Here is a 20405-nt window from a genome sequence, read left to right as displayed (position 1 = left end):
TGGCCTCTTGTTGGCACATAATGGTTCTATTGTGCCTCATAATCGTAATGGGAAATCATGCCTCACCAATCTACTAGAATTCTTTGAGGGGGTCAAAAACATGTGGACAAGGGTGATCCAGTGGCTGTAGTGTACTTGGATTTTTAGGAAGCCTTTGACAAGGTCCCTCACCAAAGGTTCTTAAGCAAAGTAAACAATTATGGATAAGAGGGAAGGTCCTCTCCTGGATCAGTTACTGGTTAAAAGACAGGAAACAAAGGGTAGGAATAAATAAATAGTCAGTTTTCACAGTGGAGAGAGGTGAATGGGGGATCCCCCAAGGGTCTGTACTGGGACCAGTGCTGCTCAACATATTCATAAATGATATAGAAAAGGGGGTGAACAGGGAAGTGGCAAAGTTTGCAGACAGTACAGACTTACTCAAGATTGTTAAATCCAAAGCTGACTGCAAAGTGTTGCACATGGGTCTCACAAAACTGGGGGACTGGGTAACAAAACAGCAGATGAAATTCAGTGTTGATTAGTGCAAAATAATGCACATTGGAAAACATAATCCCAACTATACATACAAAATGATGGGGTCTAAATTAGCTGTTACCACTCAAGAAAGAGTCATTGTGGATAGTTCTTTGAAAACATCCACTCAATGTGCAAAGGCAGCCAAAAAAGCTAACAGACTGTTAGGAACCTTTAGGAAAAGGATAGATGGTAAAACGGAAGATATCATAATGCCACTGTATAAATCCATGGTAGGTCCACTCCATGAATATTGCATGCACTCCTGGTCACCCCGTCTTAAAAAGAGATGTTTTGGAATTGGAAAAGGTACAGAGAAGGGCAACAAAAATGATAAGAGTACGGAACAGCTTCCATACGATGAGAGATTAAAAAAGCTGGGAATGTTCACCTTGGAAAAGAGATGACTGAGGGGGGCTATGGTAGAGGTCAATAAAATCATGAATGGTGCAGAGAAAGTGGATGGGGCAGTGCTGTTTACCCCTGAATATAACGCACGAACCAGGGGGCACACAATGAAATTAACGGACAGTAGGTTTAGAGCAAACACAAGGAACTCCTTCAAACAATGCGCAGTCAACCTGTGAAACATCTTGCCTGGGGATGTTGTGAAGGCCAACAGTATACATGTGCTCAAAAATCATGAGCTAAGTTTATGGAGGACAGGTCCATGGATGGCTATTAACCAAGATGCTCAGGGAGACAATGCCATGCTCTGGGTGTCCCTAGACCCCTAGGGTGTCCCTAGACCTCTGTCATCCTGGAGCTGGAGCTGGCTGACAAGCGATCGATCACTCCGTACATTTCCCTGTTCTCTTCACTCCCGCTGAACCGGTCAGTTTGTGCCTTGTTACTTTGAAAACGTATTTGTGTGAACACTTCTTATTATGAATGTTTTGAATTTCAGTATGTGATGAGAACTGTAACTACCCCACGTGCCAGTCCTTTGTCACGTGTTTCGGCAGTCCCGGATGGAAGGTGTTTAATATGATAACAAAATATATTGATACATTTAATCATAATAAATTACCACCTCTGATGTAATGAAAAAAAAAAACTACAACTCCCGACATGCACCACCGACAGGAACTTCTGCGCATGCTCTCGTGCCTCCTGCTCTCTTCCCGTCCGGCTGTCTGGAACGAGAACTACCTCTCCCGGCCCGCCGTGCGTGATCTCGCGTGGTTTGTGCCCCCCTCTCGCGAGATTTGGTCCTATAAGCCTGTGTGAGGCGGCCCAGCGGGCCCTTTTCGCTCCCCTCTCCCCAAGATGGCGCCGAAGGCGAAGAAAGAGGGTGAGCGTGAGGGGAGGCCGGGCGGGGGGGGGGTGTCCGCGGGCCAGGCGCGGGCGGGGGGGTGCGGGCCGGGCGCGGGGCGGGGGCAGGCTGCGCAGGGCGGCCGCGTGGGTCTGGCCGCGCCGCGTGCGGTTGGCCGGGCAGCCCCGGCCCGAGGGCGCAGCGTGGGGAAGACGCGGCTAGGCCTCTCCGGAGCCGCGCGGCCCAGCTGCAGCCCTCAGGCCGGGGCGGGGGGCGGGGGGCTCCCGTGGAGCGTGGCCCTGCCAGGCCCCGGCGCATCCGTGACCGAGCTGCGGCGCGAGTGCGGCTGAACGCGGTCTGCGGGAGGAGGGCGCCGCTCGCCGGGACAGGCCTTGGCCGGCCTCGGTCTGCTCCGTCCCGCAGCGGCGCTGCTCCTCCCTCGGGCCCTTCCGTCCGCCTGCGAGCGCCTGAAAGCCGCGGGCGGGCTGCGTGCTGCGGGACTGGCCCGGCAGGTGGAGGCGCGGTGCGGTGCGCTGTGGCGTTGGCCTGAGCGCGGCTTCGCTTCCCCCCTGTGACCCGTGCAGGGCTCTGAGCCAGGGCTGCCTGCGGTGCGGACAGCTGCGGAAGTGTCCGACACTCCGAACGGGTCCCGCGTCTGAGCATGGAGCCCCGCAGGCTGCCCCTGTGCAGAACGCATCTTCAGAACCGGTGGGGCAGAGAGGGAGGGAGCAGAAAGTGCCTCCCTGGCATGGCCGACAGACCTGCCACTGAGCACTCAGCCCCTGTAACCAGTCTCTTTTTGTAGCTGTCCCGGCTAAGACTGAGGCGAAATCCAAGGCTCTGAAGGCTAAAAAGGCAGTCTTGAAAGGAGTCCACAGTCACAAGAAGAAAAAAATCAGGACATCTCCCACCTTCAGGAGGCCCAAAACTTTACGGTTACGGAGACAGCCCAAATATCCCAGGAAGAGTGCTCCTCGGAGGAACAAGTATGTCTGTGTGGCTACATGTCATCCATTTCCTTTACAACCTGCCTCCCTATATCCAGTCAAAGCTCTGGACATCTTTCCACATCCCCATCTGACTTTAGATTCTTGATCTAAAGCCAGCTTGGTTTTAGTCATAACCTTATTAAGTTTTTCTTTTGAAGAAATACCTCACTTGTTAAATTTAACATTTATATATAAATAAAATACAAGCTAGTAATTTGCTTAGGTGAAGCCTACACAAGAAAAGGTTAATTTGTTGCTGAACCAGCAACCTCTCCTATTGCAAATGCAGTTTATACTGTCTGGCAAAAAAGTGGGTGAAATAAGCTATACTGACAAAGCATTTATTTGCTGGTATAACTGCATCTACACTAGGGCTATTGCTGGTATCATGTTGCAGAAAATTACACCTTAAAGCGACATTGCAAATAGATTTCTAGTATAGACCTGGCCCCAGTGAACAGAAGAGCTGTGTTTTGGAAACTGAAATAACAATGTCTTGACAGCTTTTGTGAGGGATGTTTGGGGTGCAAATGATGATTCCATGCGACCAAAGCCTGAAAGCTTGTGATTACAATCTTAATGCTGACTGATGTACCCTGAAGTTTCTTAAAGCTAAAGCAACGTTCTGCTGCATGAGGAGGCTTTCTCTGACATGCCTATCTCTGCTGCCAGTGTTCTGTAACCCAAACGCTTCTCCCCACTCCCCAGGCTTGACCACTATGCCATTATCAAGTTCCCTCTGACCACAGAGTCAGCCATGAAGAAGATAGAGGATAACAACACCTTGGTCTTCATTGTGGATGTCAAGGCCAACAAACACCAGGTCAAGCAGGCTGTCAAGAAACTGTATGATATTGATGTGGCCAAGGTCAACACATTGATCCGGTGAGCGACACAGGGCTGAGTGGGAAGGAGATGGAGCATGTGTAGGCATAAGGGGTTCCTGAGTGCCCTAGATAGCCACTCAGCAGATGATTGATTAAAAATTGTAAGAGGAAATGGACCTAGCTTGAATGAAACTGTTGTAGCAGCAATGGGGAATTGGAACCTAGAACACTAGCTGTGTGGGAGGCAAAAGGTTCTAATGATACACAGAAATCAGTGTTTTCTGACTTATTGATATGCTTCCTTAGTGCTGTGTGTAAAGACAGTGTTATAGCTGAGTTTCTTGGTTTGTAGGTTATGGGATGTCTGAGAGTTGCAGAGTTCAAGATCTGTCTTGATTTTTGTTGTACAACCTTGGCTTTGAATCTGAGCATGCAATGTTGCAATGTAAATTGTAATCACTGGCTTGATGTGGTAACTAGCAGTACTGAAGGACCAGCCAGTTCATCTGAGCAGCTTTTTTGGCAGCAAGAAAGGGGGTTTCTTTGTGCAAATGATGGAAAATTACTTCAACTGAGTACAGTGATGTTCTCAAAGGAACCACTGATGCACAATATGATACTACAGAACTGGAAAAGAAATAAGGAGTTGTGGGTGCTAATGCCTCATGCTTCATTCTAGGCCTGATGGTGAGAAGAAGGCTTATGTCCGGCTTGCTCCAGACTATGATGCATTGGATGTGGCCAACAAGGTGAGAATGGAGGCTCTTGATTGAATTTTCTCATTTTCCATCTGCCTTTTGTGCTCTGGCCCTGGTCAGACCCTGTTTTGGGTCTGAGATCAGGGCTATTATTCTGGAGTGGGTGCTGTGATGTAAGCTTCCAGCACCCCGGCTTGAAGATGAGCAGCAGCCGCTTGCCCACATCCCCAGGTCCCAGCTGGCGCAGAAGCCTCCTCTGCCCCAGCCCGGATTGAGTGGCAGTCAGCCACCTCCTGAGCTGGCAGCCGCCTGCAACTTGCCCAGGTGGCAGCCCCCCTCCTTGGCTCAAAGCTCAGTGCCCAGAAAACTTGTCAATTTCACTGCCTAGCTGAGCAGTGAAATTGACAACTATGGCAGCTCCAGATTTCACCAGTTACCCTCTTTTCCTGTCTCTCTGTCGCCCTCCTTCCCTGTCTCTCTCACCTCTTCCTCCTCTCAAATCTATGGCAAAAAATTTGGCATGGCACTTTACATTCCCCAGCATTGGCGTGCTGCTCAAAGCCTCCTAGCTTTGGCCAACATCACCTCTAGCCCAGGTACATACTTGAGTTGTGCACCCCTGGTGTAAAGGTGGTAACCCTACCCACACTAGATCTGACATCTGTCCTATCACGGCCTTTTATACTCAGCCCTTCTTCCAACATAGGGCTCTCATTAGTCTGTAGATATAAAATCCCGTGGAACATTGAGTTTTGGGGTACTTATTAACATTTTCAGAAGTTAGGGGGTACTTGCTACTTAAAAGGTTGAGAAACACTGTTGTATAGCATTGCTGGCAAAGAATGTCTATTTGTGCCCCTTTTCCTCCAAGGAGAGGGGCTGTATTGCAGGGCGTCAGTGATCATATGGAGATGGTCTGGGAAGTACTTTAGGATGAAAGGTGTTCTATAAATCTTGCTTACAGTCTCTTAACGGGGAAATACATTTTTTCAAGCTGTTCTAAAAGAGCTTCTCTGACACAACGTTAAGACATCCAAGTGACTTGCCAGCTGTTCTTTATGCATGTTTTACACAATGAATTACACAAATACTCCAGACACTTGCTGGGGAGGGGTAGACATTTTGTTGCTGAGCTGTAGGAAGAGGAGTTAGTTCTACAGCACCATAGGAGCATGGTGCCTCACAAACAAGCCTTGGCGCCTGCCACAAAAGTCAGTCTTAAACAGTCTGGGCAGACGTGGAAAGGAGTGATGTAACCGACGTGTTAGTATGGTGGTTGTATATCTTAGTGCCGTTTTTGTTTTAGGAAAGATTAAGTTCTGCAGGAATATTGTGTTTGCTTTGTTTGAACTAGGGCAGAAAGGAAAGCCCGTGGGAGCAGAAGGAATATTTACATAGGGCTGAGAGTTTTTTTGGGGAGATGTAGAAGAGTGGCATCTTGGAATCTCCATCTTCATGTGATCAGGGTACAGGCTGTAACATCCTTTTTTTGTTTCCTTTCAGATTGGAATAATCTAAAGTGCATCTGGGCAGATGAGTTAATAAACTTTTGTAAAACCACTTGTGGGCTCTTGTGTTTTGTAACTGAATGATCTCTTGGAGCAGAGGAATGTGGGACACTTTTTGGGCACTTTGCACAGTTTCAGTGGTTTGAAGCATACATATGTACTGTATGGGGCAGCAGATGAGTTTCATGCAACATTTCTGAACTGGAAGAATATTACTCCCTCTAAATGCCACTTCCCAAACATTTGCCTTTAGGCTGCAGCATGGCAGACTTCCTAGGAGCGAATCTACAGGAATTTTGTGTTATTGAAGCATAGCAAGATGTGCATGTACAGTGAAATCTCCACCCCAGCTCATGATTCTCATTGGAGGAGACTTAAATGACTAGTATGTAGTGTTCAGTGTGCTGCGCTTGGCTTAGCCTGGCTGCTCTTGCAACAAATCTATACTGCTTTACATGGCTTCTGCTGTTAGTGTTCCCACTTTGCCCCTAGGCTGTCAGATCTTATCCGAAGGTGCAGAGCATTTCACCGAGAAGAAAGTTCTCCATATAGCATGGCTTCATCCTTCTTTTGCAAGTTGGTTTCATTTTTTTCTGGCTGCTGCCATCGTGTGGTTGCTTCACTCATTTAAAGTGACACTTTTAGAGAAGGCCACGTGTTCAGTTCATCTGGTTAATCACAAGTGCTTTCATCCTGCCTGGCTTCAGATAGTGGCCTCTGATCAGTCAAATGCAGGTATATTAATGGTACAAAACAAAATCAACCTAAGGATGTTCCTGGGAGATTCCAGCTGCTCGCACACTTTGGGGATGGGAGCCATTAAGGGAATCAAGTTCTACATTCAGCACTTGAGGAACTTCTCTAGAGTGGAGTTACCACACCAGGGACATTACGTACAGACCAGAGCCAAGGGTGACAGGAGGGCTACCTTCTGACAGGAGCTGTAGGACAGGGACTTGTAAATATGAGGCAAGCAGATGTCATCTTTGCAGGATCTCATGGGGGAAGATGTCTGTCCTCAAGTTAAGGAGAGGTATTACAATACTATTGCCTATCCCTGAACATTGCACTGTGTAGCTAGTTTGTTTAGAGTCTATGTTCCTGTAGCCATCACTATAGCATCTGAGCGTCTCAGTCTAACCATGTTATCTCACCACATGCCTATAAGCTAGAGAAATAATTTAACCTCACCTTAGAGGCAGGTCACTGAAGACCAGAGCTCAGAGACTTGACCAAGGTCATGCAAGAAGTATCTGGCAGAGGAGGGGAGTGAACCATTTCTCTCATGAGTTCCAGATCTAATGTCTCAACCTTCAGACCACCCTCCCTCATTCATAGTCAGTCTGATTTGACTCTTTAAAACTACGCAGCTATAGATTGACTTCCTTAGCACTTTAGTATAGTATTGAGTTCTACAATGCCCCTTTGATTATCAGCCCTTTAAAGGTAAGGTTCATTTGGTTTTGTCTGGTATGCAGTGCACTATCCCTGCTGCAGTACAGTGCTTCGCTCCCCTGAAATGCACTATTTGTGTTGTGCTAGGATTTAAGGCCTTCATTAGGCTCACGACCTAATCAGCACAGTCTTAAAACTAGCTGCTGTTGCTAGCTGGAATTGAGGGATTGCCACCAACAAAAATCTTTAGTTGAAAACCAGCTCTTCAAACTGTTTGCGGTAAGACTGGATCACTCAGTAAGCAGGAAATGGATGCAGAGAAGAGAGAGCAATATAGAAATACTCTTTCCTAACAGCTAAGCCACATGGTTGTGAAGGGCTTGGGTATAAAGATAAGACGTGGGAGAGAATGGATGGAAGCCCTGGCCAGATTCTGCCTTGTGACGCCCCTCCTGCAGTTGGACACTGTTCTTCGCTGCCTGAAGTGCCGTGGAGGACGGGTGCGGTTACAGTGTTTGCATTCCACTGGGCAGTTACCTGCACTTCAGCTATGAAATGGTTTGGTGTGTGCATGCTGAAACAAACGGTGCTGTGTAGATAGAAGCAAGGAGGATTGATTTAAATTGAGGCCATTTAAATCATGATTTAAATCAAAAGAAATCATTGATTTAAATCAAGTTTCCCACTGATACTTCTTCACATATTTCTTAAACAGTGGTGCAAATGTGATCACTAAAACATGTTCATTTACCACTCAATACAGCATTTTACAGCCTCTAGGAGGGTATACTTTGTGTCATTGTTTAGATAACTTGGTTTTTATTGGTTTAGGAAATAGTACATAATACTCATTACCTGTGTCAAGCTGCAGATGCAGCAGCAGTACATTAGGAATGGCAAGAACTAAATCACACACACACAATAGCACTTATTTTATTAAACTAAATCTTAAATGTTACATCCATGTTTCACATTTGCAGCAGTTGCCGGCTGACGGCTGTCCTTAAACTTTTTTTTTTAATTTTCAAATGTTATTAACTCTAACAGACAAGTCATCACAACACTAAACATACGATGTCCTTAACGCTTCTACAACTAGCTCTCATCTTCCCCACTCCCACTGTCATTTTTATTCAGAGACTGAAGCAGAAATGTGAGTTTTCCTGCCTTTTCCACTCCCAGTCGATTTCTTAGCTTTGAGTGAATAATACCAAATGATGAAAATATTCTCTCTGTGCCTGCAGAGGAAGTTACTGCTGTGAAAAGTTGGCTTAGCAACTGAAGGAACTCTGTTTCAAGGTGTCTGGCTAATGATTTCCACCAATTCAGGGGAGTGACTTTTTTCAAAACATCAGTAAACATATACTTGACATGTTTTCTTTTTACGCAGGGAAGGAATTTCTTCAAAATATTCCCAGATAGGGTCTCTTACGCCCAGAAACCATGACCGTTTTCTGTGGCAAAAGTGTGGGGGAATATAGGAAGCTGTGTGTGTACTGAATAACGTCTTCCCTTTTTCTTTCTGGTCCACTCCACTGTTCCTTTCTACTCTGCCTCCGTCCTTTGTCTCTGTCTTTAAGACAGTGTCTTAACTAACTCCTCTGCCTTGCTTGGCCCAGCTCCACCAGCACATAAGCACAGAACAACAACAACAATCCTGTCCAGCCTGTGTCTGTCTTTGCACATGGGACTTTAGTCTGCTCAGAAACGGAAAGCCCAGAACAAGAGCTGGTAGTTAGGCTGGGCAGACTAGAGCCATTAATTCATTTTTATGAGACTGTAAGTGTAGGGTTAGCATGTTTGTGATGAGATTTAATTGTAACTGCTGTTTTTTAAATGAGAAATTTAGTATTTTATTGATTTTAAAATTTTTTTTAATTATTTAAATAAAAAACTGATTAAAAAAAATTTTTTTTTAAATCATTTATTTGTATCCACCCTGGATCTAAGTGCTCTGAGGACCTTTGGCTAAATTGTTCTTTTCAGACTAGACTAAAGGTCCTTTTGTGGTATGAAACCTATCCTGATTTGTCACTAAGGTTTGTACTGATTTGCAGCTTGAAGGGAGGTGTCCTGCCTTGGGATGGCTGTGGGCCCCACTGGATTTTCGAGGTGAATTACCTCTGGCTGAGGCTCAGCAAAGGATGTGGGTGCTGTTGGTTGTATGGAAATGGTTAATCCCTTTTTAGGAAGGAATGATTTGGCATTTCTAGAACTCAGCTTCTAAGCAAGGCATGTTCTGCTGTGAGAAAGATGTAACTTTCTGCTCTCCAGAGACTGGCTGAGCCTGTGGAAGAGACGTTCGGTGCAGTGGAGAAGTTTTAAAACCAGATGTATGTGTGCATCTCTGCACTGACACACCTTGGCTGCCCCCCTGCTGTGCCTGGGAATCCCTCTGCAGAACTAGCCATAAAGCAGCAGGGAAAGAGGAAAAGGACTTAGCTTTTGGTGTAAGGAGTGAGTGTAGCACAGCTCTGGTGGCCCCTGCATTTGGGGGGTACAGTGACATGGGGAGGTAGGTGCCAGGCTCCAGGGACAGCATGCCATGGGGGCCTGACTGGAAGCTGAGACACAGGAGTGTTAAACTACCCTTGGGAAGGGGAGCTCGGAGCACACGCTTTTCCATTGTAGATTTTTTTCTGGGCATGGCAGCTCCTCCAGGTTATGGGTGCCTGTGAGAATCCCAGCCAACACACAGGGAGCCCTGCTGAAATGTTCCCTTGGCCAACCTTGCAGGCTCCCGGGTAATGTGAGGTCCTAGACCTGGCCCCTGGAGCAGCAGGTCTGTTCTCTGAGGGTGGCTGGGTCACATGGGCCAGCCACAGTCAGCTTCCTGGCCCAAGTCTCCCCAGGAGGGCTGTTGTTAATACTCTGGTGAATGTGATTCATTCTCTTTATTTTCCTTTAAGGCTGAGTGCTGACGCTGCTCTGGGCCAGGCGAGGCGGATGTGATGGGATGAGAGCTGCTGGCCCTTCTGTGCGTGGCAGGCAGGCAGTCCTACTGTGATTTAGTTTTTAACTCTCCAAGCTAATGGAAGAGGTTAATGATTGCTGCTGCAATGTCCCTGGGCTGGGCCAGGCTCTGGTGTATCATACTGCATTAGCCTAGGCTGGGTGCAGACCATATGGGAAGAATCAGGAGCCACTAAGCAAACGCTGGGGCAGCCCCCTGGGGCAGAGATTAGTGGGAAGTTGAGAGAAACCTGCCCGTGTACACAGCACTGGCTGGCTGTGCCCAGGGCTTCATGGAGCACAAATTCCCCACTTCAAATGATGGCGGCAGCAACAGGGGGCAGGTGCCCCAAGGGAGGGCTTCCATGTCTTGTCATTGGCAGGAACAAGGGCACGTGAACAAGAATCGCTTTTTGCTATTGACCATGTGGCCTCTCGCCGCCTTTTCCAAGCCATGTATTCGGCTGCTGCCCAGCGCAAGGGCAGTGAGACCTGGCAGGCTCTACCCACGGGGGCCAGTGCCATGGCAAAGCAGCATGGGGAGAAGTGTGGAATGGGAGAGCCAGGCTGGCTCCCACCATCTTCACCTTCTCCATGAGCCACAGCAGCTGAGCTGCAGCATACTCTCCTGTGGACACAGAAGACGCTTGAAAACAGCGTCAGGCAGAGGCCTTTGTTTGAGCACAGCTTATTTAACGCAAGGAGGGCCCCAGCCTCAAACGGATTCCCTCGCTAGGGAGAAGCAGGTACGTCCTTGGGGCACAGCTTTGGCAGTGCCATGCATTTGGGGCAGAAGGAAGGCGTCTGCACTTTCCTGTAATCAGCCATGCCATGCCACGCCAGCTCTCGTTCAGCCAGTAGGCTAGTGTCACTCTGGCATAGCACCTAGCTCCCTGGGGCTTGTTCGCTGACTCCCCCCGTTAACCTTGGCCTTGCTTGACGCTTGCATGTTGGGTAAGCGACACCCTCTAGCTAAAGGCCCTGCGAGCTGGTGGGAGAATGCAAGCTTCATTTCCAGCAGTGCTGCTCACAGGGGGGCTGCCCCTGGCTTACCTCAGTCCCTGTGTGCACTGCCACACAGCCAGCCAGACTCCAGCCCACATTTATTCCTGTAGCCAGTTGCAAGAACACTTTCTGCAGGTGCCAGCACCAATGTGCCTCCCCAGGGCCGCACCGGAACTGCCGGAGCAATGGCCTGTCACAAGCTGGACATCCAAGGCCATTCAGTCAGTCAGCATAGGGGCTGGACAGACTCCAGCAGACTGTCTGCAAGAAGCCCTCACTGGCTCCAGGTAAGTTCTTACCCACTGCCCATCAGGGTGACACCTGCACACACACACAGCTCCCGCTCTGCCTCCCGAAGGCTGCCCTGCCCTGCCCTGCATTAAAGCTGCCGCAGCAGCAAAACCATGAGACAGCAGCATGCCCCTGTCCTGGCCCAAAGCAGGCGGGAAGAGGAGGGAGTGTACTCCACTACACGGGACCGTGGGATAAAGGTAGGTCCCAGCTCGACACTCCTGGATTAGACCACTGGCAAAGGGGGCAGGGCAGGACCACGAAGGGTCACTGGGTTATTTTTAGGTGGGTCTCAGCCTCATTGCGCTGGGTGGATTTGCACTTGTTAGCGTGAGTGCAGCTGCTAGGCCAATTCCTCAGCTCTGCTGCTTGGGGCATGGCCTCGCTGGCTGCTGGGCGAGCCTTGATTCTGCCCCGGTTCTCCCCCGGCTTCATACCAGCCCCAACACCCCAGCAGGCCAGCGAGAGCTCTCTGCCCTACCACGCCTGTCCTCAGCAGAGCCTGCATTCCAGCCTGAGCCGTGGACCCCCCCCATCTGGCCCAGCCCCCCACTGACCCTGCAGATGCTGTGGCCAAAGCAGCGACTGGACAACAGTAAGGACTATGCTGCCCGAGTCCCCTCTGCTCCTGTCAGTCCACCTACGTTCCCTTTCTCCGCCCCCTTCATTGGCAACTGCTCTGCCCGCCCTGCCTCGCCTCGCTGCCAGCTGCCTCCCTTTTGGTGTCAGCCTCAGCTCAGCCCCCACCCATTGGCTCCGTGTCTCTACCACTCCACCTGCTGCAGCCCTCCCGCTCTACCCCCAGCCTGACAATCTTTTCAAGCAAAATTCACCACCTGGCAGCACCTTCCTGCACCTACTACAAGGCTCCTTCCCCTCCCCCTACCTTCTCTCTTCCACTTAAACATTCCCTCTGGTCTCTGGCTCCTTTCCCTCTGCCTACAAGTGGGCACTTTTCTCCTCCGCCCCACCTGTCTCTGGCCAAGGGCCTGTTCCCTCCTGCCCTGCTCTGCAGCACCCGAAGGGATGTGGACACAGGCGCTGGAGGTGTGGGCAGACATGCCGGCGCTAGCATGCTACCACTCGCAGTAAAGCTGTGGTTGCACAGGCAGTGGGATGGGCTAGCACCTGGCTGAACACCGGCGCAGGTACGTGGGGTGGCTAGCACCCCAGCTTCATGTGGAGCTAGTACTGCTATATCTGCTTCAGTCAGAGTTCCAGCTCCAGCATCAACAGCTGAGGCAGGGCAGTGGGTGAATGACAAGTACCCCACGGGTGAGCGCTGGGGGGGGAACTGAAGGTAAAAGTAAATGGGGAGAAAACAAGTAAAAAACCCAAATGCTGTTAGCTCGTGGGGGCAGGCGCTGCCTTTCTGGTGTCTGTCCAGCACCTAGCGCACAGCAGGACGCTGGGCTGGAAATGCTGCTCCGAGGAGCTTCCATAATACAAATCTGCCTGGGAGGAAGCGTGTGTAGCAGTGTGACAGGCTGCAGCGCAAAGCACGGGCCAGGAGTGGAAGTGCATGGTGGGAACTGGGTGAGCCAAGCCGCTCCCCTGGGGACCCTGCTCTGTGCAGGGGGTAGAATCGACTGAAAAGCCAGCAGCCAGGGTCAGAAAAGTGTCTCTCTCTCTCTCTCACACACACACACTTTAGATACTACAGGCCTCTCTCCCCCAACCATTGGGCTAGTGAGAAGCTGATGCTGTTCTCACCATCTCCCGCCCAGAGCTTTAACTCTTCATGCACCAAACAGGTGCATATCCCCCATCCTGACAGCTTCCCCCTCCCCTGCCCTAGCTTTCTGTCCTTTGCTCCCACTGCCTTGACTCAGTTTCTCTAGTCTGGTTCCTCCTCATCAGCTCCTGTAACAAGCTGCTTCCTTCCCCGGCCCCGTACAGAATCTGCCCTGGAAAGGATGGCCCAGATGTGCTGTAGAAGCTTGGAAACAGACACGTATTTAATGCGTGTAACACCCCGTCCCAACAAGGAAGATAAACCCTCTCTCAACCAACTCCATCCTTCGTTTGGCAAACGCAGACCCCTCCTCCTCCTCTGCCTGCTGTGACTCAGCCCCATTACCCTGGGAGCAGCGTGGGGGGCCGCTCGGGCCATCGAGGCTGGTCCAGCAGAACGAGGTTCATCTGTGACACAGCAGAGGTTGTGAGGTGGCTGCAGAGCCCTTTGCTGTAAGGCAGATGCGGTGCAGACCTGAGGAGGTGCACAGTACCTAATGTCCAAGCCCTCTCCACTGCAGAGGATCTGCAGCCCCGCGCGGGCTTTGCTCAGTCCACTAAGAATTTCTCCCCACCTGCATCCTTCCCGGGGCGCCGGCGGGGCAAGCCTGGGAAGAAGTCAGAGCGCAGCAGGCGGGAGAAGTACATCAGGATCATGGCGTCCAGCAGGAAGAGGTTGACCATCAGGAAGGCTCCCTGGCCCCGCATCTCCACGTGGAGCACAAAGTACCAGGTCAGGTAGGTCTGGGGCGCCAGGCGGAAGAGGAAATACATCACCAGGTTGACGTACTTGTTGACCCTGTAGAGGGCTGGAGCAGGCACGTTACTCAGCTTCAGCAGCATGCGGATGGTCAGGAAGATGTTGCTCACCTCCACGAAGAGCGACAGCATCCCGGCTACCACGAACCGGCCCGAGAAGATCCCAGAGAAGAAGGCCGAGATCGCCTGGCAGGGAAGAGTTGAGGCCAGCTTACTTCTCCTCTGCCCCCTGCCCAGCCCAAGCATGGGGCTGCATGCCCGCCACAAGGCCCACTCCAGGGGAAGTCATGGAGAGGGAGGAGATCAGAGGGCGGCTGGTGAGGGGGAGACGAGGGGGCCTCTCTCAGGAGTCAGTGGATTGGTTCAGCTTCCCAGGGCTCTAGCCACAGCTGCATGGCTGCCCCCCCCCCTTCGTCTAACCTGCTGGGGTCCCAGCCTGGATGCACTGACCAAACTTTCTGTGCACGGGAGGTGGTCACGTCTTGGTTCTTTTCCCCACCTCCTGCTTTACTCCCCAGGGAATCACCCATGGCCTGGCTCAGTGGTTCTCAACCAGGGGCATGTGTACCTGTGGGGTACACAGAGGTCTTCCAGGGGTACATCAACACAGCTAGACAGTTGCCTAGTTTTACAACAGGCTAGACTAGTGAAGTTAATACAAACTAAAATATCACAGACAGTTCAGTCAGCGCGCTGTGACACTTGTGAATTTTTATGTCTGATTTTGTCAGCAAGTAGTTTTTAAGTGAGGTGAAACTTGGGGTGCACAAGACAAATTAGACTGCTGGAAGGGGTACAGTAGTCGGGAACGGTTGAGAACCGCTGTCCTGGCTGACTCTGTGCCCCATTTGGCAGGGGCCACCTGCTCCAGATGCCGTCATGGAGCCAAAGTTGCTGGCAGGTTCCTGCTTCTGCATGCCCACCGCACTGCGTGCACAGGCCGTGCAGGGAGAGATGCCAGGGAGGCTGGGGCAGGGAGCAGCTCCGAGCTTCAGCCCTGCGCCGCGAGCTGCTCAGCTAAGAGGCAGCAAAGCCAGCACACATCAGTCGGCCCCAACCGTTGGGACTCTCAGAATTCAACAGCCCCCAGCCCTTGCCTCCTGTGGGACACCCGTCCTGCCTTCCCACCTCCCGGGGGACACCAGGCAGTTCCACTTAGCCTGGGGTTTATCTGGAAAGAGCAGAGTCAGCTCAGCTGGTCGTGCTCCGTGCTGCGTCACGCCAGCTGGCCTCACGGCCTGGGCCTGCTACTTGCCATGGCATGGTGAACCAGATACTCCCATGATGCTCGGGACTGGCGGCTCACGATGATGTCGACCGTGTCGTGGATGAAGTAGCCTGCGGAAAGGAGGTGGAGAGCACAGGCGCAGTCTGTCACTCGTGGGGCGTGGCGGGGTTACAGTGACACAGTGCACCATGTGCAAAGACCCTCCACTGAGATCTTTCGGCTGTCGCCCAGTGCCAGTGCTAGTGAGATGGGGCTGCAACAAACAGCACCGCCTTCCACTGGGAACTGAAGTTGGGAGGAACCCGGTGTCCGGACTGACAGCCTCCCTCAGGAAGGCAGGTTCACACATCTCCAGCTACATGAGAGAGCACCAGGACAAGTCTGCCTACACGTCCCTATGGCTACCGTAACCTCCCGCAGCTCCAGGTGTTCTCACCCCTGCAGGGCAGCAAGGGATTCCGTGAGCACCCGGAGAGGTTGGAAGTGTGAGCAGAAAACGAGTGAGACGGCCAGCGACATCGGGCCCAAGGGGAAAACGACTGCAACAGGGACACTTGGGAGCAGGAGCGGCTCCCTGAGGAATGGATCACAGCGGCAAGGAGCGTACAGCAGGGGATGGCAGCAAAACGGGCCGGTGCGATTTGAGGCACTGCAGCCTGGCGCCATGGAGCAGGGAGGCCCGCGGCACAGGGCTCACCGTGCCGGCTCCTGCCGTGCTGCCCTCTGGACACCGCCGGGAGGCTGACAAGCCGCGGTGAGCTCAGCAAAGGGCAAGGAAAGCGCCGAAGGCGTTCATGAGCCAAGCCACGCGGATTTAAATGGGTGAAGGGTCACCAGGAGGAACCGGCTAGACAGCTCTGTGGATCTGAACCATGTCAGCGCCTGCGGAGGAATGTTGTTCTGGAAGGGACAGGGCGTGGGGCCAGAAAGAACAGGTGGACTGCTGGGGAATCAGTCCTGCGTGGAGCCGACTGGGGCAGCGAGGTGGGCAAGGCTCTTCCCGCCCCAATGTCAGCAGCTCTGGGATTCAGCTGAAACACCGCACAGGAGCCGGGCACTGCCGGCCGGCACTGGGAGAGGAAGGAGCCGTCCCTCGCCGGCAGGAACCTACCGGCGGAGAAGCAGAGCAGCAGATATCCCGACGTGGACGAGGCGTTTTCAATGTTCAGCAGCATCTGCGGAACCTGCCACACACTGGGGAGGGGAGAGACGTGCCGAGGGCTGCGGTCTCGCACAGTGGGATCGTGTCACCCCGCAATAGCAGCCCCCACCCCGCCTCCTCTTCCCGCAGGTACTCGGGGTGAGCGGCCGTAACTCCCCCCTTCCCTGAGCCGACTGCACCCTGCCCCATGACTGCCGCCAGCCCAGGAACGGGGCCGTCCTGCGTGGGGACCTGGCCGTGAGCGGGAATAATCCGAGTTAGAGCATGTCCCCGCTACGTGGTGCGGGAGGGGTCCACGGGGGCCTCTGATCCCTGCTCCCCTGCTGCAGGGAGTCACCGAATGGGCCAGGCCTCGCAGGGAAGCACCTGCCGCCCTTGGGACCCGGCTCTGGGACTCGGCCCACGGCCGGCGCAGCCCTTCCTCTCCCTGCCAGGCCGACACGCTGAGTACCACACGCAGCACTCCCCGAGGTCTCCTTGGCAACCGCGCTCCCCAGCCAGGCCAGGCTGTGTGCGCACATCGGGGGCCTCAGGCCGCTCCCTGCCAACCAGGAGTTTCACCCGCTCCTTTCGGTGCAGGGCGCTGCGCCCCCGTTGTCCCGCCTGTGGCCGCTCCCGCACAGCAGCCCAGGGTCGGCCCAGGGCAGAGCTGGCCCCGGCTGGGTGTGTGAAGGCCCCTGGCCCTGGGCACATCAGGCATCGCTGTTAGTTGGCTGCCACGGACACCACACGGCAGAGCCGTGCCACAAGCTGGGCAGCGGGGACCGCACACAGCGACGGTTGTCAAGGCATTGCCCAGGAGCCAGTCTCAGAGATGGCCCCCGGGGAGGCCTCAGGCACCGAGCACAGCCCCCTGTCCTCGACGGGGCCTGCCCCACGGCCTTTGGGGGCGACCTCAGCATCGCCCCTGCACAGCGCACAGCCAGGGCCTGGAGCCAGCCACCAGCCACCACCCGCCCGGGGCCTCCTGGGCACCAGGGCATCCTTTCGCTCCCTCGGGGGCCTGGGGGAGGCGATGAGCCGGGCAGTGCCCGCCTGCCAGGCGCCCCATGGCCCTGCCCGCGCACTGGGAGCGAGGGGCCCCGGCCCTGATCACCTGAGCGGCTGAAAGCAGCTTGCCCCGCGGCTCAGCTCCGACTGGGGGACAGCAACGGGGGAGCCTGGGGGGAGACACCCGAGCTACCAGGGGGCTCCCTGCGCCGGGTAGGGGGCACCCCGCATCCCCGGGGGCTACCTGCCAGGTGGGGGAGCACCCCACATCCCCCGAGGGCTCCCTGCGCCGGGGGAGGGGCGGGCACCCCGCATCCCCAGAGGCCTGCCCCCCCGGCAGCCTGTCTCCGGCGGGGGGGGAGCGCTGGGGGCCGCAGACTCACCCCAGCACGGCCCACAGCCCCGTCACCACCGAGTGCACGAAGGAGACCAGCAGGTTCCGCCAGCGCCAGGCGCGGGTCGGGTCCGGGCGCACGTGGGCGGGCAGGGGCAGGCGGCGCAGGCCCCGCTGCAGCCCCTTGAAGAGCAGCGTGGAGCCCAGCACCAGCCCGGCCGCGCGCAGCCAGGGCCCCATGCCGCCGGCCCGCCGCCTCGCGCGCTCGCTCGCTCCCTCCCTCCCGGCCCGGGCCCCGGCCAGCCCCGGCCCCGCCCCGGCCGGCCCACGTGCGCCCGCGGCGGCGGCGGGGTGTCCCGCCCAGCTCCGCCTCCTCCCGGCCCAGACCCAGCTCCCTGCTCCGCCCCCCTGGGGTCGCGGGGCGGGACTGGCACGGGGGAGGAGGGGCAGGACATGGGGGCGGTGCTGGGCAGGACTCAGGGCAGACCCTATGTTTGGATGTGTATGGAGTGGGATGGAGAATAATGTATTTATGTGGCCTCATCTGGATAGTGTGTGCAGTGTGGGTGCAGTGTGTGCAATGTGGGTGCAGTGTGGAGCAGTGTGTGCGCAATGTGTGCAGTGTGTGCAATGTGGGTGCAGTGTGGAGCAGTGTGTGCGCAATGTGTGCAGTGTGGGTGCAGTGTGGAGCAGTGGGTGCAGTGTGTGCAGTGTGGAGCAGTGTGTGTGCAGTGTGTGTGCAGCAGTGGGTGCAGTGTGGAGCAGTGGGTGCAGTGTGTGCAGTGTGGGTGCAGTGTGGAGCAGTGGGTGCAGTGTGGGTGACTCCGTCTCCAAATGGTTTTTGGAGAAAGAACTAGAGGCGATTCACAGCAGGGCAGTGAGACTGATCAAGGGCTGGCGAGAGTTGAAAGGTTGGGTTTGGTGGCATGCTAATGAATGCTAATGAATGGTCTGGAGAAGGTAGCTGGTGAGTGTCTCTTCTCCATAACACACCATCACAGGGCCAGTAACTAAGATTAAAAGGTAGAAAGCTCAAAGCTGATACAAGGAAATATTTTTCCACCAACGGGAATTGGAGGGTGGGCCTCATTGTCACAGGGTGTCTGAGCGGACAGGAGTTGTGCAAGATTCGAAAAGGGACTAGACACTGCCATGGACAATAAGGCTACCCGGGGTTATGGTGGTTAAAGCCAAGGTCAGTTGAGGAAGGGATATTGAACCCTATGATGCAGATTAAGAGTAAGCCAATCTCCAACTCTCAGAGCCCAGGAGGAGATCTAATGTAAATGGCAGATTATCCCCCATCTGCCTGCTGGTGGGTTCTTGCTCCTTCCTCTGAGGTATCTGGTGCTGGCCGCTGTCAGAGACAGGATACTGGGCTAGGTGGACCCTGCATCTGATCCAGTCTGGCAGTTCTATGCGCCTAGATGATTGAGGGCAGGTGCAGAGCCAGGACTGCGAGGTTCAGGCACTCACAGGGGTGATGGGAAAGAAAGAGCACGCCTGCTTTATCTCAGGCTTTAGTAGGATTTCTCAGGCCTTTCAGTGCTGCAGACAGACAGTGATGTGCCCGGAGCAGAGGTGGGTCCTGCTGTGACACGTCATCGACCGTTTTCCAGACGTTAAGAAATGCACCTGTCGGGGGCCTGGCTGTTCTGAGGCACAGGGGAGCTGGGAGCAGCACACGGGGAGCAGCCACGCGGCCAGTCTCTCGTGCTCCACGTGGGGTTGGGGCTTCCTGCCACTTCTCCTCAATCTCTGTAGGAAGATGAAGCTCTGGCACAGCACGGCCCAGGTGGGCCTGGGCTCAGAACTGACCTCAGAGCCCCTTGCACTGCTGGGTCCTAAGTCTCGGGGCTTGGGTTCCGGTGAGCTCTCCTCCTCGTTGCCACTAGATGGGGGCGGTGGAACGTGGTCTGAAGTGGCAGCTGATCTGCTCCCAGCCGCACCTGGTCTCTGGCTCTGTCCAGTCCCTCCATTATAACGGCTCCCAACTGGAGAGAAACACCAGCAGTCAGCAGAGTTGTGGGGCCTGTGGCTTCTCACAGGTTCCATCCCGAGTCCCTCTGCCCATGCAGCTCAGGCCTGCCCTTAGCGTGTGTGTGTGGAGGGGGGGAGCGCCAGCCTTACTTCTCTCCCCTTGCCCCTGCAGACCATTTCCCCGTGCCTGGCCAATCCTTTCCCACTGGATCTCGTGATGTACCTGGTGCCAGGGCCGCTCCTGGCATTACCCCCTTCACTGACACAGCTTGTCCCCATGGCCCTAAGGTGACGGGGAGAGGTGTCCTGAGCCCCCTCCCCTAATATCGGCCTGTGCAATGCCACAGGGAGGCAATGGGCATATTCACGGGGTTGCCCCTTCCCCTGCAGGACAGCAGCAAGCTGGAACCATCAGCGGGCACAGACCATGGGGGTGGGGCCCAGATTGCAGGCACAGTATGGAGCATCGGCCAGGATCAGAACACCGGGCCTCCACGCCTGAGGGTGCCCTGCCTCTGGCAAGAACCCAGCCCTGTGCTTCTAGGAGAGGCAGAAAACCCCTGTAATGCACCTGGCCAGCCGTTGGCTGCTGCGCACGGGCTGCGAACCCTGTGGTAATCAGCTTACACCTGGAGCAGGGCTCAGAGGCAGCTTACTGTGCCCCCCAGTCACACGTGCCTGGGGAGGCTACCCTACCTAGGGCTAGCAGGACCAGGCCTGGGACAGAGCCACTGCTGCTGCTCTGAGGGTCAGGGGTGACTTGACCATGGGCGATAAGGACC

General features: G+C 54.1%; 2 protein-coding genes and 2 non-coding genes across 4 annotated transcripts; 3 read left to right on the top strand and 1 right to left on the bottom strand.

The window, feature by feature from the left end:
• The first annotated feature begins 1706 nt into the window (after nucleotides 1-1706).
• RPL23A (ribosomal protein L23a) lies at nucleotides 1707-5845 on the top strand. The gene is made up of 5 exons (XM_067565939.1): nucleotides 1707-1810; nucleotides 2577-2757; nucleotides 3469-3645; nucleotides 4267-4336; nucleotides 5789-5845. Exons 1-5 carry the CDS (start codon nucleotides 1786-1788, stop codon nucleotides 5801-5803), a joined length of 468 nt encoding a protein of 155 aa, XP_067422040.1. The 5' UTR covers nucleotides 1707-1785; the 3' UTR covers nucleotides 5804-5845.
• LOC137164977 (small nucleolar RNA Z17) lies at nucleotides 3284-3356 on the top strand. Its single transcript, XR_010923257.1, has one exon. It is a non-coding gene; the product is annotated as a small nucleolar RNA Z17 (small nucleolar RNA).
• LOC137164976 (small nucleolar RNA SNORD42) lies at nucleotides 4133-4197 on the top strand. The gene has a single exon (XR_010923256.1). It is a non-coding gene; the product is annotated as a small nucleolar RNA SNORD42 (small nucleolar RNA).
• Nucleotides 5846-12667: 6822 nt separating the features above from the next.
• On the bottom strand, nucleotides 12668-17923 carry TLCD1 (TLC domain containing 1). Its single transcript, XM_067565935.1, has 4 exons — nucleotides 17693-17923; nucleotides 16269-16351; nucleotides 15185-15267; nucleotides 12668-14115 (listed from the first exon to the last, which is right to left on the bottom strand). Exons 1-4 carry the CDS (start codon nucleotides 17881-17883, stop codon nucleotides 13720-13722), a joined length of 753 nt encoding a protein of 250 aa, XP_067422036.1. The 5' UTR covers nucleotides 17884-17923; the 3' UTR covers nucleotides 12668-13719.
• Nucleotides 17924-20405: the final 2482 nt, after the last annotated feature.

This window comes from Emydura macquarii, unplaced genomic scaffold, assembly GCF_026122565.2.
Source record: "Emydura macquarii macquarii isolate MOO-44397 ecotype Brisbane River unplaced genomic scaffold, CSIRO-AGI_Emac_v2 contig_2699, whole genome shotgun sequence".
Classification (NCBI taxonomy): Eukaryota; Metazoa; Chordata; order Testudines; family Chelidae; genus Emydura; species Emydura macquarii.
The sequence above is the reverse complement of the archived record's forward strand: the minus strand, read 5'-3'. Positions and strand labels throughout refer to the sequence as shown.